At 40.2% G+C, this 21119-nt stretch overlaps 1 protein-coding gene across 3 annotated transcripts in view; it reads left to right on the top strand.

The window, feature by feature from the left end:
- pus7 (pseudouridine synthase 7) overlaps nt 1–21119 on the top strand; it is a 64087-nt gene that overhangs the window by 19537 nt on the left and 23431 nt on the right. For all 3 annotated transcript variants that reach the window (XM_072241383.1, XM_072241382.1, XM_072241384.1), the window contains exons 6-9: nt 2723–2834; nt 9967–10044; nt 12783–12911; nt 15577–15702. In XM_072241383.1, the coding sequence (XP_072097484.1) occupies nt 2723–2834; nt 9967–10044; nt 12783–12911; nt 15577–15702 (445 nt within the window). The remainder of the gene's footprint in view (nt 1–2722; nt 2835–9966; nt 10045–12782; nt 12912–15576; nt 15703–21119) is intronic.

The following is a 21119-nucleotide window of genomic DNA, read 5'->3' as shown; positions in this document are numbered from 1 at the left end:
AGCCAATAAGTTGACTAATGTTGATATTCAATGATTTACCAGAACTGGGAAAATAGAGCTTAATATACAAGTCATAATAGGATGATAACATTAATTTTTGTTTTTGGGATCACCTATCTTCTACTAGCCAAGTACCTTAGGAAATGGCCAATTTGACAAAACACATTGTGCCAAGTTTTTGAACTTGCACGATCTGTCTTTTTTATAAGCATAACTGATTGTTTTATTTGAAAAATGTGTGATTTAACTGAACTATAGAATCAAGCATTGGTCTCCGCAAGTGTCTGGGATTTAGATTTTAGTAGTGTGGCTTTCTGGATGATTAATGCACTAAGATAATAGGGAAAAGCTTGAATTACAATAATGGTCTGCCGAATGACCTTTCTACTGACATTATTTTGCACATTCATAGCTGCAATTCCTGCATGGCCACCTGCAATACACCCACACTAGGATGTTGTTCTACAAATTGAATAATGTTCTGTTTATACTTCTTATGCTTTTCAATGGTTGGACAGAGGTCAAAGCAGCAGGTAAGATGCTTTTCATTCCACTGAAAAGAAATTTCAGCCATTCTGTGCAGTGTCCCAAACTGTGTCCCAAAGATTGTGATATGAGTTTGACAGTTAGAAATACTATTTTCTGTAGTTGACCCTTGTATATAAAAATGGCTTTCTTTCACAACCATCAATACACAGAACAAGTGGATGACTATCAATTATATTTGTAGCATATTTTGGTGGATTGTTTGTGCGTTACAGATTCCTTATAATGTTTTGATTTGATGTTGCTGAGAAATGGATGGCTCTAGGTAAATAGAACACTTAGTTGCTAAGGTGCAACTGCTTTTTGTCATAGAAGGAGGTAATACAACACGCAATTGAAAACAGGTGAGCTGGAATGATGAATATTTGTTGTACAGTCGAGTTGAATTACAATCTTATTAAGGAACACAAAACCATCCTTATGCTCCGCTTTGAATGAACATTATTTCAAAGAATGTTCAGATAATTCACCGGAAAATTAATTTTCAACCATTTTACATTCAATAATGTTCTTAACAGATTTCCGTTGGATTGCTAATTGAAAATCTGTCACAGGTGAATTTTATCAAACAAAGTAAACCTTATTGGATTTAGGAAAGAAAAATAGCAGGACTGAATATAAATGCGCAAAGTTTTTAATTATTTCTGGTTGGCAAATGTTAATTTTCTGTGTTCTAGTTTTTAGGAAATTTGTAAAGTGTTACATGTATATATGCTCTTTGTATTTTGAAATTTAATTGGTTAACTTAAGTAGGACATTTTAGCATATAAATTTAAGTCACAAGCATGTTATTGTAACTGTCAAATATTTTTGAAAAATTAAGTTCTCATAAAGCAGCACTAAGGGAGTTTTTGGTGGTTGGAGCTTAAAGAGCAACATAACCTAAATCCTAATAAGGTCTGTTTTTTTTCTACATTTACTTGAACCACAAAGAGTAGCAATATGGTTCAACATCTGAGTAAAGAGTAGTTGCTCAGACATTGCAGCATTCCCTCATTACTGTGATCCCAGAATTAAACTCCTGGAATAGAATTTGAATCATTGGCCTTCTGACACAGGCAAGGGTACAAATTGATTACATTATATCAAATAACAGCTTCCACCTATTGGAGCCTCTGTCGTGTAGCAAAATGTATAAATAAAGGGACTATTGTGAGATAAGATTGTTCATAATAAAAAATGAAAATTACAAATTTCATGACTTTTCAATGATGATAAATGTGAGTCTGATTATGGTAAATATTTTGCAACTTACTCCAGTTTTTGTTCTGGTAAAATATGATAGAATCTGCAGAATGTATAACTAAACAACATAAGACCTTTCTTGCAATGAGCAGTACCCTACTGCTAAAAAAAGTTAATGCAGATCAACTGCAGTTCATGCAAATCAAAGAACTCAGATTCTGGAAATCTGAAATAAAAACATAGAATTTTAAAAACACTCAGGCGGCATCTTTGAGAAACAGATAACTTTCAGGTATGACCAGGAGCCTAGACTTGAAACATTAACTGTTTCTTTTTCCCCCACATGCTGCCTGATTTATTACTACTTCTTCACATTTAAAAAATTTTATTTGAAAGTTTTGACTGGTGTACGGGCTCAAGAATTGAAAAACAGTTACCAACTAATGTTCAGACAAACTATGTTTGGGTCATTTCACCAAGAAGTTAAAAGAAGACATTTGAATGAAAAGGAAGCATCTATGGAGAGAGAATCAGCATCTGATAGCGCTATTGGTCTATTGACCAAGTGCAGTTTATAACTATTATTCTCTACTGCTATGATATATGTGCGGGGCTGCCACTTAATGAAGTCCAAGGAAAAAGCAGAGTAATTTAGAGAATTCACTTCTGAATTAATGTCCAAGAATTCTGAATTGCAGAATTTGACTTTAATTGTCATAAATCAGGTAAAGCATGATTAATGAACTCTAAATCTTGTAGTTATTTACGAGGGCATGCTTTTAATTTCAGGTTGCAAGTCAAATTTGGGAAATTTATTAGGTTCTTCCTCAATGCCTTGTGTAATGTTAATTATTTAATTAATGTGTTTGTAGTATGACAACTTTGAAAATAATAATCGCGGAGAGAAGAAAATAAATGATTTTCCAGTGATGTTTCTCCGTTTAATGAGCAACGTTTTTTTTAAACCCATCCCTCCCCTCCCCCACCAAAGATCCAAGAAAACATTCGTGGCCCAAAAACAGGGGAACCTACTGCCATTTTGTGCTGTATAAGGAAAACAAAGATACAATGGATGCCATTAATGTGTTGTCTAAATTTCTGAGGTATGTTGAGTTGTCTGTTGTAACATACCATTTTTTTTAGCGTTTTATATAAGTGAAATATTTTGCAGTTCTACTTTTAGTTAAAGTACTTTAATTAAAATAGATTAAATAATTCTAAACATACTTTCATTGGTTTGAAGAGGTGGAACAGGTAGAAAGTTTGGATTAAACAGGATTACAGATTGAAAGAACAATTGGAGTAAAGTTGAGTTGGACGAAAGGGGAGACATTTAAGAATGGCTGACAAAGTAAGGGGATATTTAGGGAGAAGAGAAAAGAAAACTAAACCATAGCAAGAGAACTACCGCCACCTCCAACAGGATCCCACCACCAAGCGCATCTTTCTCTTCTCTCTTCCCCCCCCCCACCACCACTTCCCCACTTTCTGCTTTCCGCAGGGATCACTCCCTATGCAACTCCCTTGTCTATTTGTCCCTCCCCACTGATCTCCCTCTTGGCACTTATCCTTGCAAGCAGAACAAGTGCTACACCTGCTCCTATACCACCTCCCTCACTATTATTCAGGGCCCTAAACAGTCCTTCCAGGTGAGGCGACATTTCACCTGTGAGTCATTTACCGTGAGACCTAACGTAGATTGGGAGATCACTTCGCTGGGCATCTGCGCTTAGTCCACCAGAACAAGCAGGATCTCCCAGTGTCCACCCATTTTAATTCCACTTCCCATTCCCATTGCAGTACGTTCATCCATGGCATCCTCCAGGAACGTAAGTTGCAGGAACAACACCTTATGTTCCGTTTGGGTAGCCTGCAACTTGATGGCATGAATATCGCTTTCTCAAACTTCTGGTAATGCCCCCAATCCCCCCCCCCCACACTCCTTCTCCTTTTTCCTCTCTTATCTCATCTCCTTGCCCTCCCATTGCCTCCCTCTGGTGCTCCTCCCTCCCTTTTTCTTTCTTCCATAGCTTTCTGTCTCTTTCACCAATCAACTTCCCAGCTCTTTACTTCTTCCCTCGCCTCCAGGTTTCACCTATCACCTGGTGTTTCTCCCTCCCCTCCCCCCGCCTTTTAAATCTGCTCCTCAGCTTTTTTTCTCAAGTCCTGCCGAGGGGTTTTGGCCCAAAACATCAACTGTACTTTTTTTCCATAGATGCTGCCTGGCCTGCTGAGTTCCTCCAGCGTTTTGTGTGTGTTGCTTGGGTTTCCAGCATATGCAGATTTTCCCTTGTCTCTAACCATGCCAATAATTTTCCTGTAATACCATGAGCACTTAACTTGGTAAGCAGCCTCATGTGAGACACCTTGTCAAAGGCCTTCTGAAAGTCCAAATATACAACATCCACTGCATCCCCTTCATCTGTCCTACTTGTAATCTCCTCAAAGAATTCCAGCAGGTTCATCAGGCAAGATTTTCTCTCAAGGAAACCATGCTGACTTTGTCCTGTCTTGTCCTGTGTCTCCAAATGCTCCATAACCCCATCCTTAATTGATTCCAAGATCTTCCCAACCACAGATCAGGCTAACTGGTCTATAATTTCCTTTCTGCTGCCTTCCTCCTTTCTTAAAGAATGGAATGGAATGTAATTTTCCAGTCCTCTGAGTCCAATGATTTTTGCAAGATCATTACTAATGCCTCCACAATCTCGACTGCTACCTCTGTCAGAATCCTAGGGTGCAGTTCATCTGGTGTGGGTGAGTTATGTACCTTTAGGTCTTTCAGCTTTTTGAGCACCTGTGAAGATTGATGCAAAATACTAATTTAGTTCATCTGCCATCTCCTTGGCCCCCATTATTATTTCTCTTGCCTCATTTTCTTGCGGTCCTATATATTTTTTTTATATTCTTGAAAAAGCTTTTTCTTTGATATTGTTTGCTAGCTTGCTTTCATGTTTCATCTTTTCCCTCCTAATGATTCTTTTAGTTGCTCTCTGTAGGGCTTTAAAAGCTTCCCAATCCTCTATCCTCCCTCTAGTTTTTGCCCTGTCTTTGCTTTTACATTAGCTTTGACTTCCCTTGTTAGCCACCTTGTACTGTTTTGCCATTTGAGTATTTCTTTGCTTTTGGAAATGATCTATCCTGCACCTTCCTCGTTTTTCCCAGAAACTCACACCATTGCTGCACTTCTGTCCTTTCTGCCAACACCTTCCAGTTTACTTTGGCCAACTCCTCTCTCATACCACTGTAATTTCCTTTACTCCACTGAAATACCGCTTCGTCAGGCTTTACTTTCTCCCTGTCAAATTTAAAGTTGAACTCAATCATATTGTGATCACTGGTTCTTCAGTGTCCTTTTACCTTAAGCTCTCTAATCACCTCCAGTTCATTACATAACACCCAATCCCCTAGTCGGCTGAACGACAAATTGATCTAAAAAGCCATCTCGTAAGCATTCAACAAACTCAATCTCTTGAGATCAATTTCCAACCTGATTTTTCCCAATCAACCTGCATGTTGAAATCTCCCATGACTGTCATAACTTTGCCCTTTTTTTCACCAATATTTTTACTAAAGTTCATATACACAAATACAGAATTCATAAGGTTACTTATTATAAATCAAAATAAGCACAGAATGCACTATATATAAATCACACTGATACAATCATGGTATCCCATATTCATGATCAATGAAATAAAATAAATTGAATTATGAAATACAATAATATGGTTAATTATATTATTAAAACAAATCTACACCCACTACCAAAACAAAGCTGGTTGGTAAAAAAAAGAGAAAAAAAAGATTACCATATAGTCTTTTTTTGATTCTTTCGATTCGATTCTTTCTTCCTATATATGGAAGAACAGAAAACCCCGATTAAATAAAGCCCACCTTCAAAAAATTAAAAAGAATTGAGGCCTTGCTCTACCCAATTTTAGGTTATATTATTGGGCAATTAACATACGAAATCTTACGTTATGGTTATATTAATTGTGAGGATTGTCCAATATGGGTCTTTTTGGAAGCCAACTCTGTTACGAAATTTTCTATTATTTCTCTTTTTGGATCCTGTCCTCCTTTATCTTTAAATAAATTAACTGACAGTTTGGTGGTTAAACATACTTTGAGGATCTGGCTACAGTTCAGAAAACATTTTGGTTTATTGAGATTTTCCCTTTCTAGTCCTACGTTTTCTAATTTTTTTTAAACCATCTACGACCGATCTATTTTTTAGAGAATAGAATAGAATAGGAAGACATGAGGTTGCCTTGGCAGTCAAAGTGAAGGATAATCCAAAGAGCTTTTACAGGTATATTAAGAGCAAAAGGATTGTAAGGGATAAAATTGGTCCTCTTGACGATCAGAGTGGTTGGCTATGTGCGGAACCAAAGGAGATCTTAAATAGGTTTTTTGCGTCTGTATTTACTAAGGAAACTGGCATGAAGTCTATGGAATTGAGGGAATCAAGTAGTGAGATCATGGAAACTGTACAGATTGAAAAGGAGGAGGTGCTTGCTGTCTTGAGGAAAATTAAAAGTGGATAAATCCCCGGGACCTGACAGGGTGTTCCCTCGGACATTGAAGGAGACTAGAGTTGAAATTGAAGGAGACTAGTGTTGAAATTGGGGGGGCCCTGGCAGAAATATTTAAAATGTCGCTGTCTACGGTTGAGGTGCCGGAGGATTGGAGAGTGGCTCATGTTGTTCCGTTGTTTAAAAAAGGATCAAAAAGTAATCCGGGAAATTATAGGCCAGTGAATTTAACGTCGGTAGTAGGTAAGTTATTGGAGGGAGTACTAAGAGACAGAATCTACAAACATTTGGATAGACAGGGACTTATTAGGGAGAGTCAACATGGCTTTGTGCGTGGTAGGTCATGTTTGACCAATCTGTTGGAGTTTTTCGAGGAGGTTACCAGGAAAGTGGATGAAGGGAAGGCAGTGGATATTGTCTACATGGATTTCAGTAAGGCCTTTGACAAGGTCCCGCATGGGAGGTTAGTTAGGAAAATTCAGTCACTAGGTGTACATGGAGAGGTGGTAAATTGGATTAGACATTGGCTCAATGGAAGAAGCCAAAGAGTGGTGGTAGAGAATTGCTTCTCTGAGTGGAGGCCTGTGACTAGTGGTGTGCCACAGGGATCAGTGCTGGGTCCATTGTTATTTGTCATCTATATCAATGATCTGGATGATAATGTGGTAAATTGGATCAGCAAATTTGCTGATGCTACAAAAATTGGAGGTGTAGTAGACAGTGAGGAAGGTTTTCAGAGCCTGCAGAGGGACTTGGACCAGCTGGAAAAATGGGCTGAAAAATGGCAGATGGAGTTTAATGCAGACAAGTGTGAGGTATTGCACGTTGGAAGGACAAACCAAGGTAGAACATACAGGGTTAATGGTAAGGCACTGAGGAGTGCAGTAGAACAGAGGGATCTGGGAATACAGATACAAAATTCCCTAAAAGTGGCGTCACAAGTAGATAGGGTCGTAAAGAGAGCTTTTGGTACATTGGTCTTTATTAATCAAAGTATTGAGTATAAGAGCTGGAATGTTATGATGAGGTTGTATAAGGCATTGGTGAGGCTGAATCTGGAGTATTGTGTTCAGTTTTGGACACCAAATTACGGGAAGGATATAAATAAGGCTGAAAGAGTGCAGAGAAGGTTTACAAGGATGTTGCCGGGACTTGAGAAACTCAGTTACAGAGAAAGGTTGAATAGGTTAGGACTTTATTCCCTGGAGCGTAGAAGAATGAGGGGAGATTTGATAGAGGTATATAAAATTATGATGGGTATAGTTAGAGTGAATTCAAGCAGGCTTTTTCCACTGAGGCAAGGGGAGAAAAAAACCAGAGGACATGGATTAAGAGTGAGGGGGGAAAAGTTTAAAGGGAACATTGGGGGGGCTTCTTCACACAGAGAGTGGTGGGAGTATGGAATGAGCTGCCAGATGAGGTGGTAAATGCGGGTTCTTTTTTAACATTTAAGAATAAATTGGACAGATACATGGATGGGAGGTGTATGGAGGGATATGGTCCGTGTGCAGGTCAGTGGGACTAGGCAGAAAATGGTTCGGCACAGCCAAGAAGGGCCAAAAGGCCTGTTTCTGTGCTGTAGTTTCTATGGTTCTATGACAGGTTAGGCATTAAACAATTTCAGGATCTGTTTGTTGTAGGGATTCTCTCTTCTTTTGAGCAGCCCTCAGTGAAATATAACCTCTCAAATACCCACTTTTTTCGATATCTACAGATCAGAGATTTTTAAAGATATAAACTACATATATTTCCTACCAGCCTGGATAAGAACATAATAGATGTAATTTTTAATTTGAAACCTTTTCATAATGGCTCAATATCTTATTTTTATGGTCTGTTGTTGGGACTGAGAATGGTTCCTTTAGACAAAATTAAAAAAGATTGGGAAAAGAATTTACAGACTTCATTATCTGATGAGACCAGGAGGGCTAGTTTCAAAATGGTTAATTCTTCGTCATTATGTGCTCGTCATTCCCTCCTACAATTTAAGGTGGTACATAGGGCTCATATGTCTAAAGACAAGCTCTCTCATTTTATTGCAGATATATCTCCCTATTGTGACGGATGTAATAATGGAGAGGCTTCATTAATTCATATGTTTTGGTCATGTTCGAGCCTTGAAAAATATTGGAAAGATGTATTCCAAACTTTTTTTGTACTTCTTGAAGTTAATTTTAAGCCCAATCCTTTGACTGCCTTATTTGGTATTGTTGGGGAAAGAGCTATAATTTTGAGCCTTCTCATTTGCGGGTACTGGCTTTTATTTCTCTTATGGCTAGGAGGGCGATCTTGCTTAAATGGAAGGAGGTTGCCCCCCCCCCACACACACACACATGCTCAATGGTTATGCGATGTTATGTCACGTTTAGAGAAGATTCGTTGTTCGATTTCTGATTCTAACCAAGATTTTCAAATGCTATGGGGACCCTTTCTGAACTATTTTAAAAATATTTGAATTGTTATTGTTATTAAAATATAGATCTGGCCCTTTTGACAGATCTTTTCTATTTCCTGTTGTAGTCTGTGGTCCACATCCCAGCTACTGTTGAGAGGCCTGTATATAACTGCCTTCGGGGTCCTTTTACACTTGCAGTTTTTGAACTCAAACCACAAGGATTCAACATCTTCTGATCCTATGTCACATCTTTCTACTGGTGTGATGCCATCCTCTACCAGCAGAGCCACTCTACCCCCTCTGCCTACCTTCCTATCCCTCCAATACAGCTTGCAACCTTGGACATTTAGCTCCCAACTACAGCCATCCTTCAGCCACGATTCAGTGATGGCCACATCATCATACTTGACAGTCTGTAAAAGCAAGATTATCCACCTTATTTCTTACACTTCCATATGTAATGAAGCAAACAGCCTACACATATATGTTCATAGGATTTAAGTCCAAAACCAAATTATGAGAGCTACCAATGTTAAGGGTTTTAGGGGTATGACTGCATAAGTATGTGTTCAACTTCAGAATTTGTTTACATCAATTTAAATAATCTGATCTGCCAACAGTTTCTTAATTAACAACTTTCTAAGGTAGAACTAATGAATCTTTAAGTGATTTGTACTGCAGTGAAACTAAGTGTAATAATTTGTGGAGTAATCACTAGTTGGCCCTTGCATATAGAAATCACAACAAACCCTTGCTGTCTTATCTTTGTGGCTCAATTTTTTTTAAATTCCTGAAATATGGAATGGAATTGCAAGCTTGAAACTGCAGAGAAAAATTCTGAAATCTGTTTGCAAGTTGTGAAGCAGACCTGAAAACTTTAATTCTCAGTTCTTATTACTTAAGTCAAGTTCAAAGCTAAAAATTGGTTTGAAGCAAGTCTGAGTTGTTGATAGCAACATACACAACACGCTGGAGGAACGCAGCAGGTCGGGCAGCATCTGTGGGAACGAACAGTCAACGTTTTGGGCCAAGACCCAAGTTGACTGTTTGTTTCTACAGATGCTGCCCAACTTGAATTCCTCCAGCGTTTTGTGTGTGTTGCTTTGACCCCAGCATCTGCAGAGTATTTTGTGTTTACTGAGTAGATATCCTTTGCCCTAAAACAATAGGGAGATTTGTGATAGACCTATGTTTATTTCAATCTAAATTTTAAAAAGAATACCTTTTATGAAACTAAAATGTAACCTTAAAGTTTTGTTTTCCTATTTTATTGTAGAAACATTTTCTTTATTATTTCTGCAGAGTCAAACCAAACATATTTTCATACATGGGAACCAAAGATAAAAGGGCTATAACTGTTCAAGAAATTGCAGTTGTAAAGTAAGTATTAGCGGATAATGAGCTTATAGTCATTAAGATGTCAGAGCAATAAACCTTTCAATCACCTAAACACCATTTCTTGCAGAATGTAACTGGCATGTGCTTGTTTTTGGAACTGTTTCTTCAAAACCTTAATGGTAGCCTTTTCTTCAAAACTTGTTGCAAACACTGCAGACACTGTGGTTTAATTTAAGTGACATCTTTTGAAAAATGTAACTTAAAAATCTTGGAGTAGGAAAGGTCCAGTGCCTTCCTCAGAAATGCTTTAATCTCATGATACGCAGAGCCACTTCCAACCAGCTTATTAATGGTGAATGGTGAGCTAAAATTTGTGTTTGAGTTAAAAGCCTTGTCAATAGTTTTTGAACATCAGTGACAATTTTGTGACATTTAAAACCATTTGAAAATACTGAGAACTGATCATACTGTTAAGTATTTGAAGACAAGGTAAGTTGAATACTTAAAGAAAACAATTAAAACATTTAAATTAATACACACAAAATGTCAGGAGGAACTCAGCAGACCAAGCAGCATCTGTGGAAAAGAGTAAACAGTCAACGTTAGGGACTGGACAATGATATGAGAAGTCATTGAGGGAAGGGGAGGAAGAAGTACAATGTATTAGGTGATAGGTGAGAGGGGAGGGGTGAAGTAAAGAGCTGGGAAGTCGATTAGTGAAAGAGATAAAGGACTAGAGAAGGGGGAATCTGACAAGGGAGGACAAAAGGCCATGGAAGAAAAGGAAGGGAAAGGAGCACCGGAGCGAGGTGATGGGCAGGTAAGGACATAGCTGAGAGAGGGAAGTGAGAATGTGGTGAAGGAGAGGAGAGTGGGGCCATTACCAGAAGTTTGCAAAATTGATGTTCATACCATCACGTTGGAGGCTACCCAACCGTGGGGGGTGGGGTGGTGTTGAAGATGTGTTTAGTGGTGGGATCCCATTGGAGATGGCGGAACTTGTGGAGAATTATGTGCTGGATGTGGAAGATGGTAGGTGATGACAAGAGGAGCTCTATCCTTGATAGTGTGGCAGGTGGATGGGTGAGGGTAGCATTGAATGTGGAGGAAGAAAAGCCTCTTTCTTTGAAGAAGGAGGACATCTCAATAGTTCTAGAATAAAAAGCCTCAGCCTGAGAGCAAATGCAGCGGAGACGGAGGAATTGAGAAAGTGGGATGGCATTTTTACAAGTGGCAGGATGGAAGAGGTATAATCCAGGTAGCTGTGAGAATCAGTGGGTTTATAAAATAATATCAGTCAATAAACTATCTACAGAGATAGAGACGGAGGATTGAGAAAGGGGAGGGAGGGGTTGGAAATGGACCAGGTTAATTTGAGCACAGGATGGAAACTGGAGGCAAAGTTAATGAAGTCAACGAGCTCAGCATGAGTGGAGGAGGCAACACCAATGCAGTTATTGATTTAGTGTAGGAAAAGTTGGCGAATGATACCAGTGTATGCTTGGAACATAGACTGTTCCACATAGCCAACAAGAAGGCAGCATAGCTGGGACCCATGCAAGTGCTCATTGCTACACCTTTTGTTCGGAAGTGAGAGGAACCAAAAGAGAAATTAATGAGAGCGAGGACCAGTTCTGCCAAATGGAGGAGAATGGTGGTGGAAGAGAACTGCTTAAGTCTGGTGTCCAGAAAGAAACGGAGAGCTTTGAGGCCTTCCTGATGGTGGTGGGGGGGGGGGGGGGAGCGGTGAATGTGTATAAGGGCTGGATACCTCAAGTGAAAATGCGATGGTCAGTGTCAGGGAAATTGAAGTCATTGAAAAGATAAAGAGCGTGTGAAGTGTCACGGATGTAGATAGGAAGAGACTGAACCAGAGGGATAAAACAGAGTCAGGGTATGCAGATATAAATTTGATGGGAGAGAAACAAGCAGAAACAATACGTTTACCTGGACAAGCCAGTTTTTGAATCTTGGGTAGGAGGTAGAAACGGGAGGAGCAGGGTAAGGGAACTATGAGGTTGGTGGCAGTGGATGGGAGATCCTCAAACTTAATAAGGTCAGTAATGGTGCGGATAACAATGGCATGATGCTCCTAGTAGGATCCTGTGTTCAAGGGGTAAGTAAGAGGAGTTGTCAGAGCTGTTGCCTGGCCTCAGCAAGGTCGAGATCAGTCCGCCAGAGGTCAACCTCCTTAGTTAATCATTTAAATTAACTATTAAAATGCTAATTATCCTGCCTCATGCATTCCTTCCCTTTGTTTTAAGTAGTTTCATCTAAGCTATGTGCAGTCAATACACAAATTTGCCAGGAAAATGACTGATAAATGGAAGAGAATTGGTGCTCTATTCCTGGGCTCCCCAAGGACTTTTCAGGAACTTAAGGACCTCTGTTTGCTCAAATAGTTTTCTTCATTTATTATGAACAAACATCGTACGTCACTATTATAATCCCTGTTGGAGAGGGGAGGGTGGAATTTTCACCATGACTGCATCATACAGTCATTAATTAATAAGAAACCATTAATCATACCTCAGTAAGTTTATATTAATAAATATACATTGGTGTAGCCAAGGAAACAAATGTCTCATTCAGACTTCCATTGAAAAGTCAATTCATTTACTGAAAACTTATTAACTTTAAATGTTTGTTGAGATTGAAATTTGTGTTGTTTAAGTGTGCTTTCTATATTAATGTTATTTCAATTGAAATGAGAATCTGAAATCTTATAACCTGTTTCTGTTTATATCATGTTGATGCTATGTTTTTAAATTTCTTAACAGAATCACAGCACAGAGACTTTCTCATCTGAACAAATGTTTAATGAACTTTAGGCTAGGCAATTTCAGTTACAAAAAATATCCCTTGAAATTGGGAGAATTGCAAGGAAATCATTTTACAGTTGTTCTAAGGTAAGATTATTGTGGAAACTTAAGAGAAATCTACTGTAACTGCATTGCTAAAGTCATAGTATCATGGCTGTAGTATGTTGGCACCAGAAAGCATAGTAACACTTGTAGGCTGCCCCCAACACCCACTCAGGTGATTTGGTTGTTAATGCAAACAACACATTTCATTGTATGTTTTGATGCTCAGGTGATAAATGAATTTGAATTTTGATAAAGTGCCATGATAACATAGCGGTTAGCATGACTATTACAGCTGTGGGTGTCAGAGTTTGGAGTTCAATCCCAGCACCCTCTGCAAGGAGTCTTTATGTCCTCCCCGTAGAATGCTTGGCTTTTGGCTGGATGCTTCAGTTTCCTCCCACAGTCCAAAGACATACTGGGTAATTAATTTGTCATTGTAAATTGTCCCGTGATTAGGTTTGGGTTAAATCGGGTTTGTGGATGCTAGCTGGGGACAGCATTGCTCAAAGGGCCAGAAGGGTCTACTTCATGCTGTATCACTAAATTAATTAATTGACTAAGTTCTAAAGTTCTTGCATTTCTACGACTGTGCAGGGTGGTGGTTAATCTGTTAAAGTTTCTCTGTCTTTATGTGCTGCCACATTGTGCACAGATTTGTGTTATTGTATGGCAGGGTCTAAATGATGCAATATAGCAAGTGTCTCCATGTTCTAGATGTCTAATTTTGTTGGCATATCTCCCCATCCTGCATCCGAAGGGTTAGGTGTAAATTGGTGACCTCTATCCATGTATTTGTTTCGCTGTTGTCAAACAGGAGAAATTATACTGGGAATAAGAAATCGGCAAAGAAATTAAACAGTTTGTCCCCATCTTCATGGAAGAGCCATAAGTCTAGAGAGAATGCATAACTGAAATAAATGAGCATCAGTAAAAATAATGAAACTATAGAAAAGAAATTAATGAGACTGAAAGCCACCTAGTGCTTTCTGAAAGTCCTCAGTAATTGCATCCTAAGGTTTGGGAAAAGCAGAATATTGAGACACTGGAAGCACGTTCCAAAATCTGTAACAGATAAAATACAGTATAGGAATAAAATACTTGTTTTCAGATTGAATGGTTGTGATTACTGGGGAATGGGAGAGGTTCCAATTTGGGCATCCACTATTCACAGTCTGTGTTATTAATTTGAATGAGGGGAGCTTAGTGCAATATATCTATATTTGCCGATAATCAAGGCTTGGATGCCTAGAGGCTTCAAGCAGATGTGGATAGGTTTGTTGAGCTGTTAAGGACGTAGTAGGAAGATGGTAATGTAAAAGTATGGAATGTCATCCACTTTCATAGAAAACAGTGTACAATTTTTAAATGGTGGAAGATTGGAAGGTGTCTGTGATCAGAGGAATGTGGATGATCTTGATACAAATCTCTTAAAGCTAACATGCAGGTAGAACAAGCATTTAGGTCAACAAATAGTGTATTGGTTTTATTGCAAGTGGATTTGATTACGAGATTGAAGATATCCTATGTCACTTAGGTGTGGATCTGATGAGACCACATCGGGAACATTGTGCACAGGGTTGATCACCCTATTTAATAACGATATGCCTGCATCTGTAGTGTATGTTCACCTGATTGATTCTTTGAACTGGGGGTTTGTTCGATGTGGATTGTCTAATCAGAGTAGACCTTTCACCCCTGGGGTCAGAGTAGTCTTTCACCCTTGAGGTCAGAATAATGAGAAATTATCTCATTGAAATGTGCAAAATTCCAATAGGGTTTAACCAGGTAGATTAAGGGATATGTTTTTCTGAGCTGGGGTATCCAGAACTTGGGATCAAAAGCTCAAAATAAAGCAACTGAGATGAGAAGAATTATCTTCACCCTGAGAAAAGTGAATCTTTGAATGTTTCTATCCAAGTTATCTGCGGAGGCTCAGTCATTCGGCATTGTTGTGATTACATGTGATATATTTGCACATGTTAAGATAATTGAGGGAGATTGTACGAGAAGATGGCATTGGAGTAAAATACATTCATGGTCATATTTGTAGTGGAACAGATGCAGGGGGCCAAGTCATCAGCTCTTACTATTTATTTGTTATTCTATCCTCGAAAGAACCTGTAACCTCTTTGTTCTTTTGAGCATTAAACCTAGAAGAAGAAAATGGAATGAATTTGATTTTAAGTCTCAATGGAAAACTAAGTCTACGGTCCAAGATGGTGTGATTGGTTAAAAGTAGATGTTTGGATGCTAGCTTAACACAGAGATTTCTCTTTAATAAAGATGGCCTATATTTTGGAACAGGATTTGATAGACATTGCTTTGCTAACTACACTAACATTTGATAGTCAACTAATGTACTATTGTCCTTGAGACAAGAAACAAAATTATCAATCTGGAAGCCTATCTTAACTGCACATAACTAATGTTTTATGGTTTATCTCACATTTGAATGCAAAAAGGACAGCATACAAGCATAAAATTAAACCTTCATTATCTTTATTATCATTGAAGAATGGAAGAGGCTCCATTTAGCATCACAAACTACTGATCTTCGGCAGTGAATTGTTCAATAAACTGTTAAAAGGACAAAGGGAAACCACAAGGGTGTGTTTAAATTGACAAGTCATGTTGACAATCTTACCTGTTAATTTTTGTAATCAAGTGTTGGGAGCTATATTTATGGTTTGGTTTTATATTCTATTAGGAATATCACTGGATCAGATTTGCAAGTAGAGCATGCCATGACTTCACTCAGGGATATCGGATTTATTAACTACTATGGAATGCAAAGATTTGGAACAACAGCAGTTCCTACTTACCAAGTGGGAAAGTAAGTTGTATCTTCATTAAGAATTGTAGAAACTGCAGAATAAAATATTGCTCAGAAAATAATAACAGCTAATTATTCTTGGTTCAGTTCCCAGAGAAAATAAAAATGGTAGATCCTAAACATGACCCCCAAATTGATTGCTTGCCTTTGTTGTAATTGAAAACATTCTTGACAACTGAAGCTTATGCATCTCACCAAACAGCCAAGAAAATTAAAAGAGCTTGCATCAATGTAAGAATTTTTCATCTCCTAACATCCAAGGGTGTTTCACAACAAGGAGTACTTTTGAACTTGAGCGAATGTAGATAAATCTGTGGATAACCTCTATTCAGCAAAGCTCTAGAGAGACAATGAGATAAAAGATGATTTTACTCATGTTGGTTAAAGCATAAAAGTTCAGCAGAAATCTTGCAGTTTTGGGGATCTTTCCAAGTCAAACTACATGGAGTGCCATGGTAGCATCGCAGTTATCGTGTTACAGTTACAATTTGGGCATCAGAGTTCAATTCCAATGTCCTCTGTAAGCAAGTTTGTATGCTCCTTTCCACGTGCGTGTCGGTTTCCTCCAAGGCTCCAGTTTCCTCCCACAGTCCAAAGATGTACCAGTTAGTAGGTTAATCGGTCACTGTAAATTGTCCTGTAACTTGGCTAGGGCTAAATCCGTGGGTTGCTGGGCAGCATGGCTCAAAGCTTCGGAAGGGCCTATTCTGCGCTGTGATTCTAAATAAGGTTATTTTAAAAAAGGTTTAAAAATTTTAAAAAAAGGTAGTTTCAAATATAAAATTAACTGTCTTCATTTCGTATTAAGTAATACCATTACTGACAAATAAAATAGTTAAATTATTAATCTTCATTGAAGTGAATTTGGTCCAAAGTTGTCTGATGTAGTTAAAATCCACACAATAAGAAAGACAAATGTCAAATTAAACCAGGGTTTTACTTGTTTCTGCCTGTCTGTCTTAATATATTTGTCAACTGTCCAATTTATTTGTACTACCCTTTGGCCTTAACGGTAACATGCTTACAGATACTGATTGCAACTGCCGATTTCCTGATGTAGAATGATGTGCTTGAAACTGGCTGTAATTTTTCAGAAACACACTGCACTCATGATGGATTTGACAATTCAAGTCATAGTTTCCTGAGTACTTAGAAAAGATTCCTGCTGCTGCCTGTGAGCAGGCAGTTTGTACTTTCTCCCCGTGACCGCATGGGTTTCCTCCCACATTGCAGAGACGAATCAGTTGGTAGGTTAATGGGTCATTGTAAATTGGGCTAGGGTTAAATTGGGGGTTGCTGGGCAGCATGGCTCGAAGGGCTGGAAGGACCTACTCCATACCATATCTCAATAAATAAGTAACTGCTATTTTCACACCTTGATTGTCATTCACTTTTGCATTGTGCAGCCTGGGTTCTGAAAACTCCATTGAGGTGGTCTTCAATTGTATTACTAAAGAGAAAGTGAAGTAATATTTACAAAATCAAAATAAAGTTTTAAGAAAACAAGTAGGCCAGCATAGATCATAGGAGCAGAATTAGTCTATCCAGCCCATTTCATCATGGCTGATTAATTTCCCTTTTAACCTCATTCTCCCCATAAATAATAGAAATGATAGTACCTTTCTGTGTAGGTCTGTTTAACAATCCTTATGCTACCATGATTGCATGCACATTGGTTACGTAATACTAGTCACATCAGTTATTTGCTTTGGCTGATCTCATTGGTTTGTAGACCTTCAGTTCTCTAATGGCCTTTGTTGTTTCGTAGTGCTACCCAGCCAGGTAGGCTACAATAGTGGCCAGACACTTCAGACTTGGATCGTGATGACGGTGCATCGTGAGAGCTGCCACGGAGCCAATAACAAGCGAAATATATTATCTTTAGATTTTCTCTTCTTGTCACACCATCTTTTCTTTTTCTTTCTTTATCTGCACATCTTCTTTTAAAAAAAGATTCCTTAAGGTTGTTACAGCCAGGGGTGGTGGGGGGAGGGTAGTGGAGACAAGTTCCCACTACCTATTAAATGCTCCCAATGATGTGCATCTCAAATAGTCCCTGACAACCAAGTCCAGCTCCTGGCCTTCACATGTAGTTTAGCTACTAAACCTTGCAAAACTGTTTCGACAGGAAAAGGGGCAAAGGCGGGTTACTGGCGCCTTAAAACTAGTCACTTTGGGCTGATGGGGCTCGTCAGCCATGTTTGGCAGTTCATCTAGGAGAAGGAAAACTCTGATCTCAAACCTCCACTGCCTTGCAGCTATACCCACTCATGGTGAAGGCTTGGGGAGTAAACCCTGAGGAAATATCTGGAGCTGCAGTCCTACATTGACTGGCATCTCCTGCAACGACATTGGTACCAAACTGTATTTGTCCCTGTCATTCCTTTGGACTCATCAGCAGCATGGAGAGAGGGAGCCTGCTACATGGGCAACAGTTTGTTCTCCAAATTGTACTTTCCTGGCTTGCATACAGCTGAGATGTAACATTCATGGTCGACTCTGAACAACGGAGGGCCCTTCAAATCTTATGGTTTCCTCTCATTTGAATTCAGACTGCACATGCATCTTGCTGGAAGAGAATTCATCGCCACATCGTAGAGTATTTTAAAAGCTATGCATCTATTTCACTTTCTAGCCCAAACTAGTGAAAAGGCTGTCATTCGTTTATTGCATAGTTACAGAGATAATGTCAAAGCTAACAGAAAAAAAAGTACATTCTGAACTTTGTGCATCGCTGGGCTAGAATTCAACTTCAGCCAAAATTTGGCCACCAGAATGTGGTGATTAGCATTGGCTCAAAGCTAACTATAAAAATAACAGTGGGCCTAATATTTCGGGCAGGTGTTTATATCCAAACTACTGGAGTGCTTTCATTCATAGGCATTTTTGTAGTTGTTCTAGGAAACCAAAATTTAATGCCTTGGAAGCACCATTTTAGTCAAATTTGTAGTCTTATGGATTTTGGCTTTTGCCGACAGATACCAATTAAATTTTCCACAAAAGGTTACAATTTGCCATTTCAGTCTAAGTATCAAATGATATGTGAAAAGTTAATTACAGCCTGTCACTTTCAGTGGGAATGAAAGTTTACAACTTTAAAAGAGAAGTCACATTTCTATTTTTAATTTGGACCTTCTCAGGATCCCAGGTACTCACATTTTATTGACTCTGCCTCTCGCCGCTTCTCCCGTCAAGCTCTGAAGGCCACTCTTTCTGCCATGAGGAGGTACTTGGTGTCCCTATCCCAGACCCTTCCACACCTTCGGGACACTTTCTTCGCCGTCTGTAATGGTCCTACCCGTTATTTCATCCTCCGTCGGATTCACGCCTGCAATCGCCGTTTTTTTGACTTTGTCATGTTAGGCAAAGATCGCAAGATCCTACATCTACGGACTCCAGAGCCTGCCGGCCCCGACGCTAGCGGGCATGAACTTCAGATTGCGGCCCCTGCCATTGATCTCGGCGGCTCCAACACCTCAGGGCATATTCAAAACCCGGACTCCAGCAACAACCATGGACACCTTCACAGCGATTGCGCAACCACCAACTGCGACACCAGCCTTGAACTCCAGGCCGAGTCTTTATGTGCTGCTGTTGTGACTCCCGTCTCCCCTTCCCCCACCACCACTCTGCAATCCCGTCTCCTTCAGATCCCATCGTCAGCTCCTGGGTCCTCAGAGGCTCCATCTTCCTCTCACCCCAACCCTCCCCTCTGCATTGACACCCCCAGCCTCCCCCCTCCCCCGTCTGATCCCAGCTCTCATCCGTGCTGGGTCTTTACCATCCCCTCCGACCTTCAACTGTCGGAGGCAGAACGCTCTGTCCTCAGTAAGGGCCTCACCTTTGTCCCCCTTCGCCCACACCTCAGCGAGTTCCGTGTTCGCCACGATGCGGAACTTTTCTTCCACCGTCTCCGTCTCCGAGCCTACTTCTTCGGCAAGGACTCTTCCACCCCCACCGATGACCCCTTCTCCCGTCTTTAACCCTCCTCTTCTTCATGGACACCCCGCTCGGGATCTCTTTATCGCAAACTGCCGACGGGACATCAACCGTCTCGACTTTACCGCACCTTGTCCCCATTCCAACCTTACTCCTTCGGAATGCTCTGCTCTCCACTCCCTCCGCACTAATCCTAACCTTATTATTAAACCTGCCGATAAGGGGGGTGCTGATGTAGTCTGGCGTACTGACCTCTACCTTGCCGAGGCACAGCGACAACTTGCGGATACCTCCTCTTATTTACCCCTCAATCGTGACCCCACTAAGGAGCACCAGGCCATTGTCTCCCACACCATCACTGACTTTATCCGCTCAGGGGATCTCCCATCCACTGCTACCAACCTTATAGTTCCCACACCCCGCACTTCCCGTTTCTACCTCCTACCCAAGATCCACAAACCTGCCTGTCCTGGCCGACCTATTGTCTCAGCTTGCTCCTGCCCCACCGAGCTCATTTCTGCATACCTCAACACTGTTTTATCACCCCTTGTTCAATCCCTTCCGACCTATGTTCATGACACTTCTCACGCTCTTAAACTTTTTGATGATTTTAAGTTCCCTGGCCCCCACCGCTTTATTTTCACCATGGATGTCCAGTCCTTATATACTTCCATCCCCCATCAGGAAGGTCTCAAAGCTCTACGCTTCTTTTTGGATTCCAGACCTAATCAGTTCCCCTCTACCACCACTCTGCTCCGTCTAGCGGAATTAGTCCTTACTCTTAATAATTTCTCCTTTGGCTCCTCCCACTTCCTCCAAACTAAAGGTGTAGCTATGGGCACCCGTATGGGTCCTAGCTATGCCTGCCTTTTTGTTGGGTTTGTGGAACAATCTATGTTCCGTGCCTATTCTGGTATCTGTCCCCCACTTTTCCTTCGCTACATCGACGACTGCATTGGCGCTGCTTCCTGCACGCATGCAGAACTCGTTGACTATTAACTTTGCCTCCAACTTTCACCCTGCCCTCAAGTTTACCTGGTCCATTTCCGACACCTCCCTCCCCTTTCTAGATCTTTCTGTCTCTGTTCTGGAGACATCTTATCCACTGATGTCTACTATAAGCCTACTGACTCTCACAGCTATCTGGACTATTCCTCTTCTCACCCTGTCTCTTGCAAAAACGCCATCCCCTTCTTGCAATTCCTCCGTCTCCGCCGCATCTGCTCTCAGGATGAGGCTTTTCATTCTAGGACGAGGGAGATGTCTTCCTTTTTTAAAGAAAGGGGCTTCCCTTCCTCCACTATCAACTCTGCTCTTAAACGCATCTCCCCCATTTCACGTACATCTGCTCTCACTCCATCCTCCCACCACCCCACTAGGAATAGGGTTCCCCTGGTCCTCACCTACCACCCCACCAGCCTCCGGGTCCAACATATTATTCTCCGTAACTTCCGCCACCTCCAACAAGATCCCACCAC

This window comes from Mobula birostris, chromosome 23, assembly GCF_030028105.1.
Source record: "Mobula birostris isolate sMobBir1 chromosome 23, sMobBir1.hap1, whole genome shotgun sequence".
Taxonomy (NCBI): Eukaryota; Metazoa; Chordata; class Chondrichthyes; order Myliobatiformes; family Myliobatidae; genus Mobula; species Mobula birostris.
This window is presented reverse-complemented; position numbering and strand designations above follow the sequence as displayed.